General features: G+C 34.8%; 1 protein-coding gene across 1 annotated transcript; it reads left to right on the forward strand.

The window, feature by feature from the left end:
- Nucleotides 1-258: 258 nt before the first annotated feature.
- LOC146906971 (F-box/kelch-repeat protein At3g23880-like) lies at nt 259-1,485 on the forward strand. Its single transcript, XM_085725788.1, has one exon. The coding sequence runs from the start codon at nt 259-261 to the stop codon at nt 1,483-1,485; it is 1,227 nt and encodes a 408-aa protein (XP_085581914.1).
- The last annotated feature ends 13,952 nt before the right edge of the window (nt 1,486-15,437 follow it).

A 15,437-nucleotide genomic window follows, 5' to 3' on the forward strand; every position in this document is an offset into this window, starting at 1 on the left:
TTGCATATAATTATATTATTATGTATTGTCTTTGCCAACTAATCTAAACTCACGTGAACACTTACAAAAATATTTTTTTTTTAAGGATTTTACTAAAATATTATTCAACGCTTTAAAATAAACAAAGAATATGTCGGTTTCAACAATATCTTAGGGTGGGTTCCCGTATATATCTCATGACTAGGAAAATACACAATATCTTAGGGTTTCAACAACCACATCCCTGCATTCTTCATAAAATAGCTTCTGGCTCTCATGATGGATTCCTCTTCGCCAAAGTCTCCGCATTCAAACGGCGGTGCTCCGACCTCAGTGATTTTTGATGAACTCGTTGCAGAAATTCTATCGCGGCTTCCTGTGAAAACTCTAGTGCAATTCAAATGTGTTTGCAAATCATGGAATACCCTAATTTCTCATGATCCTTCCTTCGCCAAATTGCACCTTCACCGGTCGCCACGGAACACCCATCTGGCAATGGTTTTGGACCCGTCTGACACCCAGTCGAGTTTGAGTATCGTACTCATTCCTGTAAGTCGTCTGCTGGAGAGTCCGCAGTTAAGGAATACCACCATTCACAACGATCCTTACGACCTATTTAGTGATTTGGATTGTTGGTTCATCGTTGGTTCCTGCAATGGATTAATCTGTTTGTACGGTGAATTTCCGCCCACTTCGCCTCAAAACTACTGGCTCCGTTTTTGGAACCCAGCCACGAAGACATTATCTAAAAAAGTAGGGTATTTAACTAACAATTTCAGGTTCACATTTGGCTATGATGTCTCCAATTATACTTATAAGGTGGTGGCCTTCTCTGCCAAAAAGGTCAAAGTTTTCACTTTGGGTGATAGTGTTTGGAGAGATATTCCAAGTTTTCCCATTGTTCCTTTTGACATTAAGGCTAGTGATTGTCGTCCATATGAGAATATTGGTGTGTATGTGAGAGGCACAATTAACTGGTTGGCTATTCGAAATATGACTGATCAATATAAATGGCGTGATATTAAAATCGACCAATTTGTGATTGTCTCACTTGATCTGGGCACAGAGACATATCGGCAGTTGTTGCCACCTAACGGTTTTGTTGAAGTACCACCTATTGAGCCATCTGTAATTGTATTGATGGATTGTCTATGTTTTTCTCACTATTTCAAAGGGACCCATTTTGTTTTATGGAAGATGATGGAATTCGGAGTTCAAGAGTCTTGGACTCAATTCCTAAAAATTAGTTTTCAGGATCTTCAAATTGATTATCGCAGTAGTGATGTGGAGGAATACGAGGAGCAATTGTTCCTGTTACCATTGTGTGTTTCTGAGAGTAGCGACACATTGATAATGGCATGTAATCAAGTAGACTATGATTTTGACCAACAACATGCAATTTTCTATAATTGGAGAGATAAAAGAGTAAGGCATGCATCTAACAACAATAGAATATGGTGGTTTTATTCCAATGATTATGTTGAAAGCTTAGTTTCAACCTCTTGAAAGTAAGTTTCTCTTCGCTGATTTAATTGTTCAAATTTATTTTAAGTGTTTTATAATCTCTGAACTTAATGAGTTTGTTTCTGATTTTTTTCACATATTATTATAACTTGAAGATAATCCTCCCTAAAGGAAATTCAATGATTCTTGAATGACCTTAACTTGGTTGGTATTTGGATCATTCTATACAAAACTCAAGTATGGGTTGATTACAAATATTTACAGACTTTACATATATGATAAAATGAAAACATCATTTACTCTTCAAACTGATATTAATTTCATTTACTTCCAATCTTTTATAGACGATGGGCGTGTCTGTAATTTGTATTATATAAACGTTCAAATTGGATGAGCATATGTTTGTGAACCCACGTGCTTTTTTACTTATGGGTGAACAGAGCCTTAAAATGAGTACAAGTACCTACACACATTGTCCTATGCAAATGGGGGTTGGGTCTAGCGGAAGAGGATAACTTCCCACAATATCAGAAATAATTGGATCGAATAGATGTAGATTAGCTTCATAGGAGAAGTATGATTGATAGGAAGAAACATAGGGAAAACCCTTAGAATTTCATTATGAATTGTATTGAAAAAGATTACATGAATGAGTACATGGTTGGTCATTTTGTAGACCTAACTACTTGTAACTAACTATAGTTCTCTATAACTAACATTCAACCAATTCTAACTAACTTTACTAACTATAGTTATCTTAACACTAACTCTAGTTATCTCAAATCCCCCCTCAAACTTGAGGTAAGAGAATTCTTACTTGAGTTCGAAATACAAATCCCAAAGTGAATAATGTTGTAACCAAAATAAAAGGGTACACTTGGTAAACTAAACAAAAAAGAAAACTAATTATAGTAAATGAGAGGGGAACCCAAGATGCAATATTGAGGACCAAGCCCAAAGAAACAGGAACCGTACAACACCATCACTTTCATCCTTTGAATGAAAACAACTTTCTGTGAACGAACTTCTTCAACCAAACGGCTTATGCAGACCACGCTTTTTCGAAACCAGCTTATGCAGAACGCGCTTTTCCGAAACCAGCATGCAAAGCGAATCTGCAAACATGCTTCTCCAACCCAAACGAAATTTCTACAATGGTGCTTTTCCATCCCAAAAGCGCTTCTGCAATCGTGACTATGCAAAGAAAAGTTTTGAAACGCAATTCTGAAATACAATAATACCCAGAAACATAACTCTGAACTCCGCCCCTAAAATCCTCAACTAAAATAACTTTCCTAAACCGCACTTTCAAAATGTGATTATTCTTCATTTTGGTGTTTGATTATGATGTTATAGTCGATGAAAACATAACAGATATTCCACCAGGATCAAAAATGAAGAAACAACAATGATAGAGTATTGTTAGTACCATCGCAAGGAAAAAGAGATGAAATGCCACTGTAAACACGGTCAAAGGAAACAGAGAAAATCGGAAGGAATTTGTTCCTCCAGGATCAAATACGAATGCAGAGCCTCCGCCTCGAAACAAGCGCAACAACGAACACAATTGATTGCCATTGGAGTCAAAAATGAAAATACTAACGAAAATAGACGAAATGCAAACAGAACTTGACAGGAGCGAGGGCGATGAATTGCAAAAATTACCACCGGGATCAAATACTTTGATGTGGACGCCATGGAGATTGTGGAAGAAATTGACGCGTTCTGGCAGTATTGTGATTGTTGTCAAAATCAACTTCTCAAACTTAAAGCATGAAAACTGAATCAAACTTGGGGTGAGAAACAAGAACTCAGTGGTTCTTGAATCGGTGATTTTGTCAATTTTGATCGAACAGTGACACCGGAAAACAGTTGAGGAAGATCGAACCAATTCTTGCAATCCATGATTCTAGATTCAAGAATTGAATCTTGGTGCTTTCAGAAGTTAGGGAAGAGATAAGTCTTCTTCTTCATCATCTGCGAAACACGACCATTCTTCATAGCTTCTTGAAATGATGATGCTTGACGTAGAGATTCAGAGAAGCAATCTTCATCTTCGCTTAGAACCTCATCATCACAGTCAGAAACAAGTTACTTGTCTTCATCTTCGTAAGCCAAATCATCATCTTCACAATCGCTATAGCTTGATGCGCAACGGTATCGCCCCGATACCATATCAGAAATAATAGGATCAAATAGATGTAGATTAGCTTCATAGGAGAAGTATGATTGATAGGAAGAAACATAGGGAAAACCCTTAAAATTCATTATGAATTGTATTGAAAAAGATTACATGCATGAGTACATGGTTGGTCATTTTATAGACCTAACCATTGTTATCAAAAACGCGACTTAAGTCCCAAAATCCTGGTTTTTGCGACTTTGTGTAGCTTCAACTACTCAAATCCATAGCAAAGTCCTAAAAACAGGCAAAATCCTATCAAAATCGCACAAAATCGTGAAATCCGTTCAAAATAGCAGGATTTTGATGGATTTTGAAGGATTTTGTTCATTTTTATTATAAGGGTCAATTTTTGACCCGATTCGGAAATTGACCTGATTTGAATCCATGACCCGGTTCTATAAAGACCCAAAAGGCCATAAATTTTCATTCTTTCACTTCCTCAATAGTTACACGGGATTGTTCTAATTGGCGATTTATTCGTGATTTATGATTACATATAAGCTTTCCCATTAAATCTTTTGTTAGGCCTCTAGTCTTTGCCTTGAAACTTAACAGCCTTACTCACTTCACTTGTGATCAAGTATTTTGTCAGGCATTTAGGATTTACCTTTAAGTATTTTGTCTAGGTTATTTACCATTATTATGACTACTAAAGAATATTTGCATCTAGGCTTTTAGTCATTTATGTATATGTGTTTTGTGGACTTTGAACTTTAGTCATTTATGACTATATGCAATTTATAACATATATTTAACATTATTTTTTTTTTTGGAAGAATCCTCGATTTTGATTGCGATTTTACGAGTCCCGACTTTGCTATCCTATATCGATTCTACAAAAGTCCTTGAGTAAAATCCTACGATTTTGATTGCGATTTTACGAGTCCCGATTTTGCTACACCCTTTCGACTTGAAGTAAAGTCCCGATTTTGATAACATTGGACCTAACTACTTGTAACTAACTATAGTTCTCTATAACTAACATTTAACCAATTCTAACTAACTAACTATAGTTATCTTAACACTAACTCTAGTTATCTCAACACACAACGTGTGGCAAACCAAGGTTCCAATCTCGGCTTGGAGAAGTAAAAGTACCCTAAGTAAGATTCCCTCTACTGGAGGGAACCTATGGGAAACAAAAAGAGTTATCCTATTATTATGTTTTATAAGCATGAAAATGCTTTTGCAAATAATTGTATATTTTACTTTCAGCTTTGGTTTTTGAGTACCCTAGCTTTGGATTTTTATAAGCATGAAAAACTATTTCTAATTTGTTGATTTCTGAATGTTAGTTCGTTGCTTGTTTAAGGGAAAATGGAGAAAGAAAAACATCAAGTTCAGTGCTCCGTGAAGTGGTAAAAGAATATTTTTTTCTCATTGTTTTAATTGTGTGAATTAAATTTCCTCTTGATTATTTCTTTGGAATACCATTTAATATTTGTCTGGTTGTTTTCAATTCTTTTTGACAGGACAAAGTTGGTAAATGCTCTGAAAATGGCTCATTGTGAAGAACATGTGGTAACTGAGAAGTCATTTTGATGCAGTAAGAGAGTTTAGTAAAATTTTATGTCATGCTGTAAAAATTGCATTCTCTATTTACTTCTGGTTCCTTCCAAATGGTTATGTTGCATATCCCATTGGATTTAAAAATTATTTTCTTTGATAATGCACTTGTGATAGAACTGGACCTAAAACTAGACGAGGAGGACTAGACTCTGGTGTGGATGTAATGGAGATTCTACTCAAGAATGTAGAGTTCAAATCTGTAATTTACCAAACCAATACAGTTAGTTTCGGTTATTTTGTTACTCAGTGTCCATTGTGTAGTCTCCATAAACTATTGTAACTATTTCTACAAATTCATTTCCTCTCTCGGTGCCAGGTCTCGAAGAGTTTCTCAATGTTAAAAATAGAAACTCTTAAACCAAGTGACCTCTTGGAAGACAGGCTACAAATTCATTTCCTCTCATTTTGCTCAGTTTTACTTAAACAACAATATATAACACTTTTTATAGCATCCTCTAAAACAACAATATACAACATTTTTTCATTACAACATACATGTTTTATAGGCATCAGGAAAACCACAACCACTTTCGCAACGATGATCACATTAGCACATTTGTTTGCCATTATTAGAAATATAAAAAATAGTGATATAACTACAAATAATGGCATTACACACGAAGCTGCACATTTGATCACTTTTTACCAGCATGACTACTAAGACTTGAATTTAATGGTAGGAGCATTTACTTATTCCTTCGGCATGCAGTGCACAATTGATATATTTTTCTCTTATTTTAAATGAATATGGAAAGAAGTAAGGAATTTGCAATTTTCATATTCCAGAACCTTGAATTTAATAGTAGGAACTACAAATGTTTTTCTTTCTTACGCAACCTTTTGGTTCCCGAGAAATTAAAAGTTGGATTTATGCACACTAACTGGTTGCACTGAATATACTTTGTTTTCGACACATAGAAACTTGAAAGAATTTAACATTAGTTATTAGTAGATAGTAACATTACACGAGCCCAGTAATGATTACCTAACTTGCGAAGCACAGTTCTATAAATAGAACCCTTGTGCAAAAGTCAGGAAGTTAATTTGGAGAAACCCTAGAACCGCAAATTCTCGCATCACTTGGCTAGCATCGGGAACCAGAGGATAACTATTCAAGAGGTAACAATTCCATCACTGATTCATGTCAAATTTGTAATGATAGAAGGAAACGAAATCGAAATTTTTTAATTTCCGCTGCCTTTATGATCGTGATTTCCCTTCACTGGTATCAGAGCCAATTACGAAACAATGAATCAGATTGTTTTGTTTACTACTTTATGCATTAATACGATTAAACATATTAAATAATAAAGAGAAATTACAATTGTCATCACATCATGTTTTTGTGCATGGATTATCAATTTGATTGAAGTTTCTATATCCTTATCCGGTGAAGCATCAATATATCGATTATCCATATCGACTGAAGCATGTTGTTCAATCATATACATATATAAAATTATGTGTGACAACGGTATATGTATTATACTAGTTTTAATCATACACTAAGTAAGTAAAATGATATTTATGCATATTGAATGATTGATGTTTGAAGCTACCAATTCTCGTGAAGCATTCTAAATTCGATCTTCGTGTTGAATAAACAATTAGAGAACTTTATTTCGTGTGACATGTTGTTGAAATAGGATTCATAACAGCGCAAGAGTTGTGTCATTATGATTAGGGTTTGCAAAATTATGGTTAGGGTTATCTAAAACGTATCAAATGTTGATGCAAAAGTCTTTCGCTGACCGGGCAGCGGAACCCATGGCTAACTCTGCGTAGTGTGATTAATTGCCGAAATTTAATTTAATTTATTTGATTATGAGGTGTTAATAATAATAATAATTAAATTGTTTTTTTTTTATTATTTTGCGAATGATTTGACCTTAGTCTTAATATTTTAATTTGTTGGAATTTTGAAATACGACCTGCGTGTCGTTCCTCTCTCTTGATTTCTATATGTACATTCTCTTCTTATTCACTCCCATATACGTAAAACGAGTTTCTCTTATATGTAATGTAATAAGAATACAAGGAGGTAATAGGTATCATGATGTTAGAATAGTCTTTGGATGTCTAGCTTGGAGAAGCAGGGTCGCTTTTAGGATTAGATTAGATTCTCTCATTGTCTTGAGATATCCATAGCATTAGGAAGCCATGATCATGTCGCTTTTATTTTGTATAATTGATATGCATGCTTGAATGATTGGAGTGCAGATATATATGATATATAAGCCGTCGTGAGGTAAGATCAAACTAAATAAAAATCCTTTAAAGTAATATATTAAGTTCAATGCTTTCCAAAAGGATAACACCCATCAAGACTAATATCGAAATGTGTGGGTTTGCCTCCGTGAAACACACGTTCAATACTATAGTAAGTTGTGGTGCGGTAATTTCATTTACTGGATTGTTATTCTTTTGGGTTTAACTTAACTAAATTAATTTTAAAAAGATTATAATAAATTTAGAAGCAATAACTGGGAAATGTCTATATGATAGATTAGAGTAAGAGTAACTCTCCAAATTTATTTGAAAGTTGTATAAGATACAATTGGAAATGTTCCTAATTAAATAACCAAGTTTTGGGGGATTAGCCTCCGCTGACTCAAAACAAGGTAAAATAAGGATTTGAACCCACTAGATAATCTTCCAATGGGATTTTACGAATCAGATGCTTGAAGGTCATTTGATTTGAATAAATTAGTGGGAGCGTACTTAATTATAGGACAAATTAAATATGTTAATTTTCATGATACTTACTTTGTATATTTTAAAATTGTAGATGGCATCTAACACATCAAACAATATTTTGGGATCAATCCTTTAGAAGGAAAAACTGTCTGAAACAAACTTTTTATTGGCACCGAAACCTGAGGATTGTCCTCAAACATGAAAAAAAAAACGTTGTATGTGCTTGATGAACCTCGTCATGAAGAGTGATGCTTGTAGTAAGCATCTCAATGATGGCATGGAAGTCTCTTGTATCATGCTTGCAACCATGTCCTCTAAGCTGCAAAAGAGCACTAGAAAATGGTTGTGTTCAATACGATCAAACACCTTAAGACTCTTTACCAAGAGCAGGCTAGGCATGAGAGGTTTGATCTCTCCAAGGCTCTTTCCCAAACTGAGCTGTCAGAAGGAAGTCATGTAGGACCTCATGTACTTAAGATGATTGGGTATGTTGAGAACCTCTAGCGATTGGGTTTATCCCTTGAATGGGAACTTGCTATTGATATTATCTTGCAATCGTTGCTAGAAAGCTTTAGCCACTTTGTCAGGAATTTCCTCATGAATTAAATGGAAAAATCTCTGCCACAACTTGCAGCTATGTGAAGAACTGCTGAAAAGAATATGAAGGGGAAATGAAAGGCCATTTTGATTGTCAATAATGGAAAGTTCAAAAAGCAGCACATGAAGCCCACTAAGTTTAAGGGGAATGGAAAAGGCAAAGCAGTTGCTAAGCCATCAACCAAAGCTTTGAAGCCTACTAGAGGAGTGGCTAAGGAGGGCAATTACTTCTACCTCGGTAAGACCGGGCATTGGAAGCGAAGCTACCCAAAATATCTGGAAGATAAGAATAATGGAATTGTTGCTTCTACTTCTTCAGGTATTTTTTATAGAAATTAATATGTATACTTCTACATCATGAGTATTAGATACTAGACGTGGTTCTCATATTTGTAATGATGTGTAAGAGCTCAGAATCAGTAGAGCATTGACAAAAGAGGAAGTCGATCTACAAATTGGAAATGGAGCAAAGGTTGCTGCTTTGGCTATTGGAACTTATGTATTGACTTTACCTAGCGGTTTATTAATTCAGTTAGAGAATTGTTATTATGTACCTGCAATTAGCAGGAATATAATTTCCGTTTTTGGTTTGGACAAGTTTGGTTTTTCATTTATAATAGTGTTGCTCTATTTATTTGGATAATATTATTTATGCTTATGCAATTATGAGTAATTGACTTTATGACCATGATCTTGATATGTCAACCTATAACACTAATGCTAAAAGGATAAAACCTAATGAGTTGAATGCAACTTACCTTTGACATTGTCGTTTAGGCCATATAAATGAAAATCACATTTCCAAACTCTGCAAGGATGGAATTTTGGAATCTTTTGATTTTGAATCATACGAGCCATGTCGATCTTGTTTATTTGGAAAGATGACAAAGACCCCATTCACCAGAAAAGGTGAAAGGGCATGATCTCTTAGGTCTAATACATATTGATGTGTGTGGACCACTAAACACACTTGCTATAGGAGGTTTTCATTACTTCATTTATAGAGTTTCATCTTAGAACCCTAGCCTAAAAAGATTTAATTTCTCATGATAACTAAAGAAAAATTACAAAAGAAATAAAAGATACCCTAAAGACTTGGAGTGAGGAGAGAAATTATGAAAGTGACATGTGGTATCTATAGGGAGAGTTTCCACCTGTAGTAAAAGGTAGTTCTGGCTTGATTTCCCCATGTTCAGGGAGCGTGCTAGGAGCCCAAGTGCATTTTCTGCATGCTTGGGGTGCACATGTACATTTTTCAGCATGATCAGGGCGCCTAGCCCATACTCAGGACTCATGGTTATGCTCGGGGCACCCCAATGTGTTTTCCTGTGCGTAAATGTCATTTTCTTCATCTTTTTGGGTGTTTGCTTCCATGTAACATGTCTTGGGACTTGGGAACAAGATTCCTCCTTTTGTAATGTGTTCTGAGGTCTCTTGAAATTTTCATTCATGATCTTCCCAAAGTCTTCACAAGTCTTCAGGTGTCTTGCTTTGCTGTTTTGCATGGTTTCTTTGTGAATTATATCAAAACACCCTAGAATTGCTATGTTCCGAGAAAAGTAGAATTACATGACACAAATGTAGAAAACATTACAAATGTCCTGAAATCATAAGAAATTGCTCTAATACTCCTCTATTCTAGATGAAGAGCCTATTGAAAATAACTGAAAAACATGCTAAGAATAACGTAAGATGACTTGTCATTAATATGGTAAAAATAGATTAAAAGAATCGAAAGAAGAGAGAATAATAAATGGTAAAGAGTATGATAGAAAAAAAAAACTTTAATGATGCATTGGAATTGTAAAACGACTTATAATAAAACCGAAACATTTTATATAAAGTGACTTATAATAAAATACAGAGAGAGTATTAGAGTACAGAATCATAAATTCTAAGTTCATGCATGAATTAAGGGAAAAAATTCATTTATGCTTTGCATGAACAAAAACTAAATGATAATTGGTTGAACATTGTACAATTATTTTGCTAGTGGAAGATTCATCTAGCAAAATGTTAATTGGCCTATCTAGCTCTAATACATTACTTGCTCTAGTTCATATTGGAATTAAACTGGTTGGACAGATTCATCTCAAAATGTTTTTCCAACCGGTATACATAGGCCTTTACGACACCTAATATTACAACGTGGCATTATTGGACAATCTTTATCTGATACACATTCACGAAAAGCAAGTAATGTATTAGAGCTAGATACTATTTTGATAAGAAAGATGGAAAGTAATAGAATCATAGTATAAACAAACTTCAGAGTTTTAGCCATATTTTTTCTTCTTTGTATCTAAAAAATAGGATATGATTTGATCTCTTTATAGTGCATAAAGTTCATACTTCCATAAAAATAATTAAATAATTTTAGCATTCGTGAAATTCTAAAACCCTTCATAAAATTATTACCATTACTAACTGCTTCTTAGTATATCAGGGTATATATCGTATTTGACCTTTTAATACTCCTAGAAAAAAGGTCATATAATAAATTTTATAATTATTAGAATTGAATAGTATTTAACTAACTTTTCATTACTTTGTTAACCTTTCGTGATAGTAAAGCGAAAAATTATTTTCTTAGATCATGGTAAAGTTATCTACGGATATAACGCACCATTTAGGTGGGAATATATTTTTGCACAAGCATAAGGTATAATAGGATGGATATATTTTTTTATTAAATCATTGGATCATAAGGATTATTGTCTATTTAAAATTAAAAGTGGCATTGCATATTATTTAAAAATTTGGGTTTTATATGCTCGCTTTTAACAATTATTTTTTTAATTAATGTATACTTTTTTTTTGAAGGATAATTAATGTATACTTAAAAAATTTCTACTGCATATAGAACAATTATATAAAAAGAAATCATTTGTAGAATGTTTGACAAAAAGATTATGATTAAAACTTAAGACTAAGTATAATCTAATCATAATATCTTACGAAAAAACCACCCAAGTTTTCTTTCGATTTCTCACTCTTCATGGTATTTTCTCTTTTGGCATGTGCTTGGGACTTGGGACAAAAAATTTCAAGTTGTTTGGACTTAAAATCTCCATTTTGCTTGGTTTTCTTGCTTCCAAAATTTCTATGAGATGTCTTTCATCGGATCAACTCAATGTTCTATACCAAAAAGACTAAATCATCATATAGATTTGTCTGGTTAATAAATACTATAGCTATTTTCTCAAGGAAGGAAATTTTATTCCATTTCATTAACAAGAGTATCATGAATACAACTTTAGCTATTTTTGAGCATAATACATTTTTGGACAATCTAACCCAGCTCAGTTAAATTCGCTTCTTTACCATGGAAATGATCTTAGCTCTTAAAACTGCTTGTACTCGTCCCTAAGACACATGCAAAGACCAATACATTTGTCACTGAAAGTTGCAGACTTCAACCATATTTGGTCTGAGTTGGTGTGCTGTTTAGCTTCACAACAATCATTAATGTCCCCATTGGCGTTGGTTACGATTGCTCCAAATGATCCATAGTAGAGCACACCAGCTTCTACGCTCACTGCGCGATAACTTTTTTGCATAAAATAAAAGCAAGCACACAATGTGAGCACTATGCCCAGCTCGATAGAAAACATTTAACAAAGCAATCATTAATCAAAATAAAATTGTCATGTTAATTTCCAGCTGCATGAAACACGTAAAGTGCCCGTGGGAATTGAAAGTGAGAATAGAACTCAAACAGTGGCTTTGGCATCAGAATATTTTCAAGCCCACAAACTAAATACTCTCTAGCCTTTTCTACATTTCCTGAGGCTTGATGATAAAATAGTGATATTTTTTGTCATAATAGCTAATATAGTATTTTTCTTTTAGTGGTGAAAACATAGAAAGGGAAGTGTCCACAAGCTTAATGTTCAAATAGTGGTCTTTTTTCCTAGTAGCTAGTACTTTGTTCCCTTAGTTTCTCTTTGAATAGGTAGCCCGGTTAATCAGACAACTTGCAGGGACTTCCAACCATTCAACAAAAGAAAAAACTGGGACAATACTCCCGGAACTCTGCTTATAGTGAAGGGGGAGAGCAGTATTTTATGCGACACTACTCTGACGAAGAGTGACTTAGGACTCTTTTATTGACATTTCACTGCTCTGCTTATAAGTAATCCAATAAGGCACCTTAACTTGGCGAAGGAACCCTCCTTGGTTCATTGGATAGAACACACACCTTTACAAGTCCCCAAGTCAGCATATCTTATACAGTTATGCTAATCATATCAAGCATTTCTCATTTGATGTTGTTTCAATAACCTTTCAGCCATCAAACTACAATTACCATATACTATAGTTACCATATAATGAATCTGAACTTACTTGTATTTGTCCACTAACCATATCAATCATTTGAATGTAAGATCCCTCCTTCTCAAACTAGCGCATAAACCGGTTAAACAAAATATCATTATTACCGGAAAAAGCTCATAGTTTCCTTCAAATAATGTTAAAAATTATAAAACTGTGGGGAAGTCGAGGTAACTCGTACATAATTTTTTTAAGGTTAATTGCATGTTTGGTCCCTTATGTTTATTTTAGATTTTAAGTTGGTCACTTCTGTTTTAAAAGTTTTAAGTTGGTCCCTTATATGTTTTAAAAGTTTTAAGTTGGTTCAAAACTTTATTCAAATTTGAATAAGTTTAGTCCCTTCTGTAATATCCCGCCTGTCAGTATCGGAATATTACCAGTCGATCATGCCAGAGGATTATGTTACGGAAAGAAAGTTTGACGGAAATATTTATTATGTGATATCAGCTTAATACAGGTTAATTACCAGAGTCGGATTTATCACGCTTGAGGCAGGGGCATAATGGTTATTGCACGCCAAAGGATATTTATTTGGATTTGGTCCCAAAATTATTCATTTTCCATTTGCTTTCTCTCTCTAGGGTTGAGAAAAAGAGTTTTGCTCTCCCTTCTCTCTTCTCCATCGGTCTCTCTCTTCTCTCCTCACCTCATTAATTCATCAAATCTTCTACCTCAAAGATTCTTAGGTTGGTGATGAATCATGTATCATGGTTTTCTTCTTCTTCTTCCTCAAGAAACAACTAGAAGCTTTGGTTAATTTCACTACTTCTCCTCCTCACCAAGAGAAGTTCATGAAGCTAGGGTTTGGTTATGGATTATGTAGCAAAATTAGAAGTAACTAGAGCATGGGTTGTGATTCTTGGTAAACTTGAAGCTTTGGATGCAAGTTGGAGAAAGGAAGAAACTAGGGTTCTGAAAGATGGAAAGTGGAAGTGATGCTTGGAAGCTTGGGAATCAAGTTCACATAATGATTAGGTGAGTTCCGTAGTTAGTTTTCCACCCTTGGGTTATGTGATTACTCTTGTAAGCAAACTATGAAATTTTAGGGTTTATGCTTAGAGTTTAGTTACTCCTTTTCATGTGATGCTTGCTATACTTGCAAATACTTGCCATATACATGTTTTACAGGTTTTCTATGACCACTAGAGTCATAATGTGCATAGAGACACTTGGTTTTGAAGCTTTTGGGTCAAAAACACCATTTTTACAAGTGCTGGACTGTCATAACTCGCCACAGCGAGCAGGTAGCTCGCTAGGCGAGCTAGACAACAGAAAGGGGGGTTCTGCTCGCCCCCAACTCGCCACAGCGAGCAGCTACTCACCACAACAAGTAAACAGTGTAGCAATGCATTGTTTGCTCGCTTCAAGCGTTGTTGGCATGCTTCGGTTTAGTTTTTCTTCGAGTAGTCTTTTAATAAAAGTAAACCCCGCAAACCAAGGTCCTAATTGATAATCTTCTAAAAGACTTTCTTGATAATGAAGCAAGTATTAAGCATAATAGTATAGCATGGAAAATGAGAGAATGATATGAAATAAGTCGGGTAGCAAACTAAGTTATAAAGAAGGGAATGAATGTAGAGCCTTGACATAGCTTGTCAAGAACTAGAATGTTATGCATGAGCCCTAAGTATGTTGAGACGCGAAGTGTTTAGTGTATTCTCTTCGCATAAGAATAAGATCGACCATGCAAGCATGTTAAGCCGTGATTAGATAAGTGAATCCCTTCACTATGAATAAGCAAGATTGTGTAGGTAGTTTACCGCCAAACGGGTAGATCACGGACCCGTGGTAAGTGAGTAAGTATATATAGGTTTAACCTTATACGTATGTATGATATGACTATGATATATGTGTAGTTTACCACACATAGGATCGCTTAAGGATCCATGGTAAATGAGTAAGTAAGGCGTAGGTGTTGTGAGAACGGGATAAGCTCCGCAAGGGGGGCCTGCACTTCACTGAGGGAGCCTGATATTTTCCTTAGATAGGTCTTTATCGGTTATGTATGGGATAGTATTCGGACTACTCCACCCGGAACTATCCGTAAAATGAATCAAGATAATTATGTTTGTTCAACGCTAACATATATGTATGATTATTATTAAGAATATGTATGATTATGATATGACGTTAGATATGCATAAGTATATGAAATAGAACAAGTTATGAATGTATGCCGATGACGATCTTAGGTTTCCCCTAATAGTCCGGTTTAGAATCGTGTCATGATTATGTTATGATTAGGCCTCGATGTGTAGAGCGTATTCTTGGCAATGCGGTTTTAGATTCCCCTTGACCGCCATGACACGTATAAGAAGTGAAGCCTATAACAAGGTAAGAATAGTCTTATGACAGCCCTAGTATGCACGACCGTCTAAGAATGCAAGTCCCCACACACGTATAATGAATCGTCAGGTTGTATTGTAGACACGTGGTGACCGTAGGTTTCCCCCGAGGTTACCTATAGCCTAGGATTAGGTGGAACTCACTGAGACATTATGTCTCATCCCAATCCTTATTTGTTTCAGATATCAGGATGGATTAGTGAGGACAGTCAGTCATACACTATTTTTAGAGTCTTTTTAATTAAGTTTTTGGTCTTATTTTATTA

The sequence above is a fragment of the Medicago sativa genome, chromosome 7 (assembly GCF_051527215.1).
Source record: "Medicago sativa cultivar Bolivia chromosome 7, Bolivia_mono, whole genome shotgun sequence".
Lineage (NCBI taxonomy): Eukaryota > Viridiplantae > Streptophyta > Magnoliopsida > Fabales > Fabaceae > Medicago > Medicago sativa.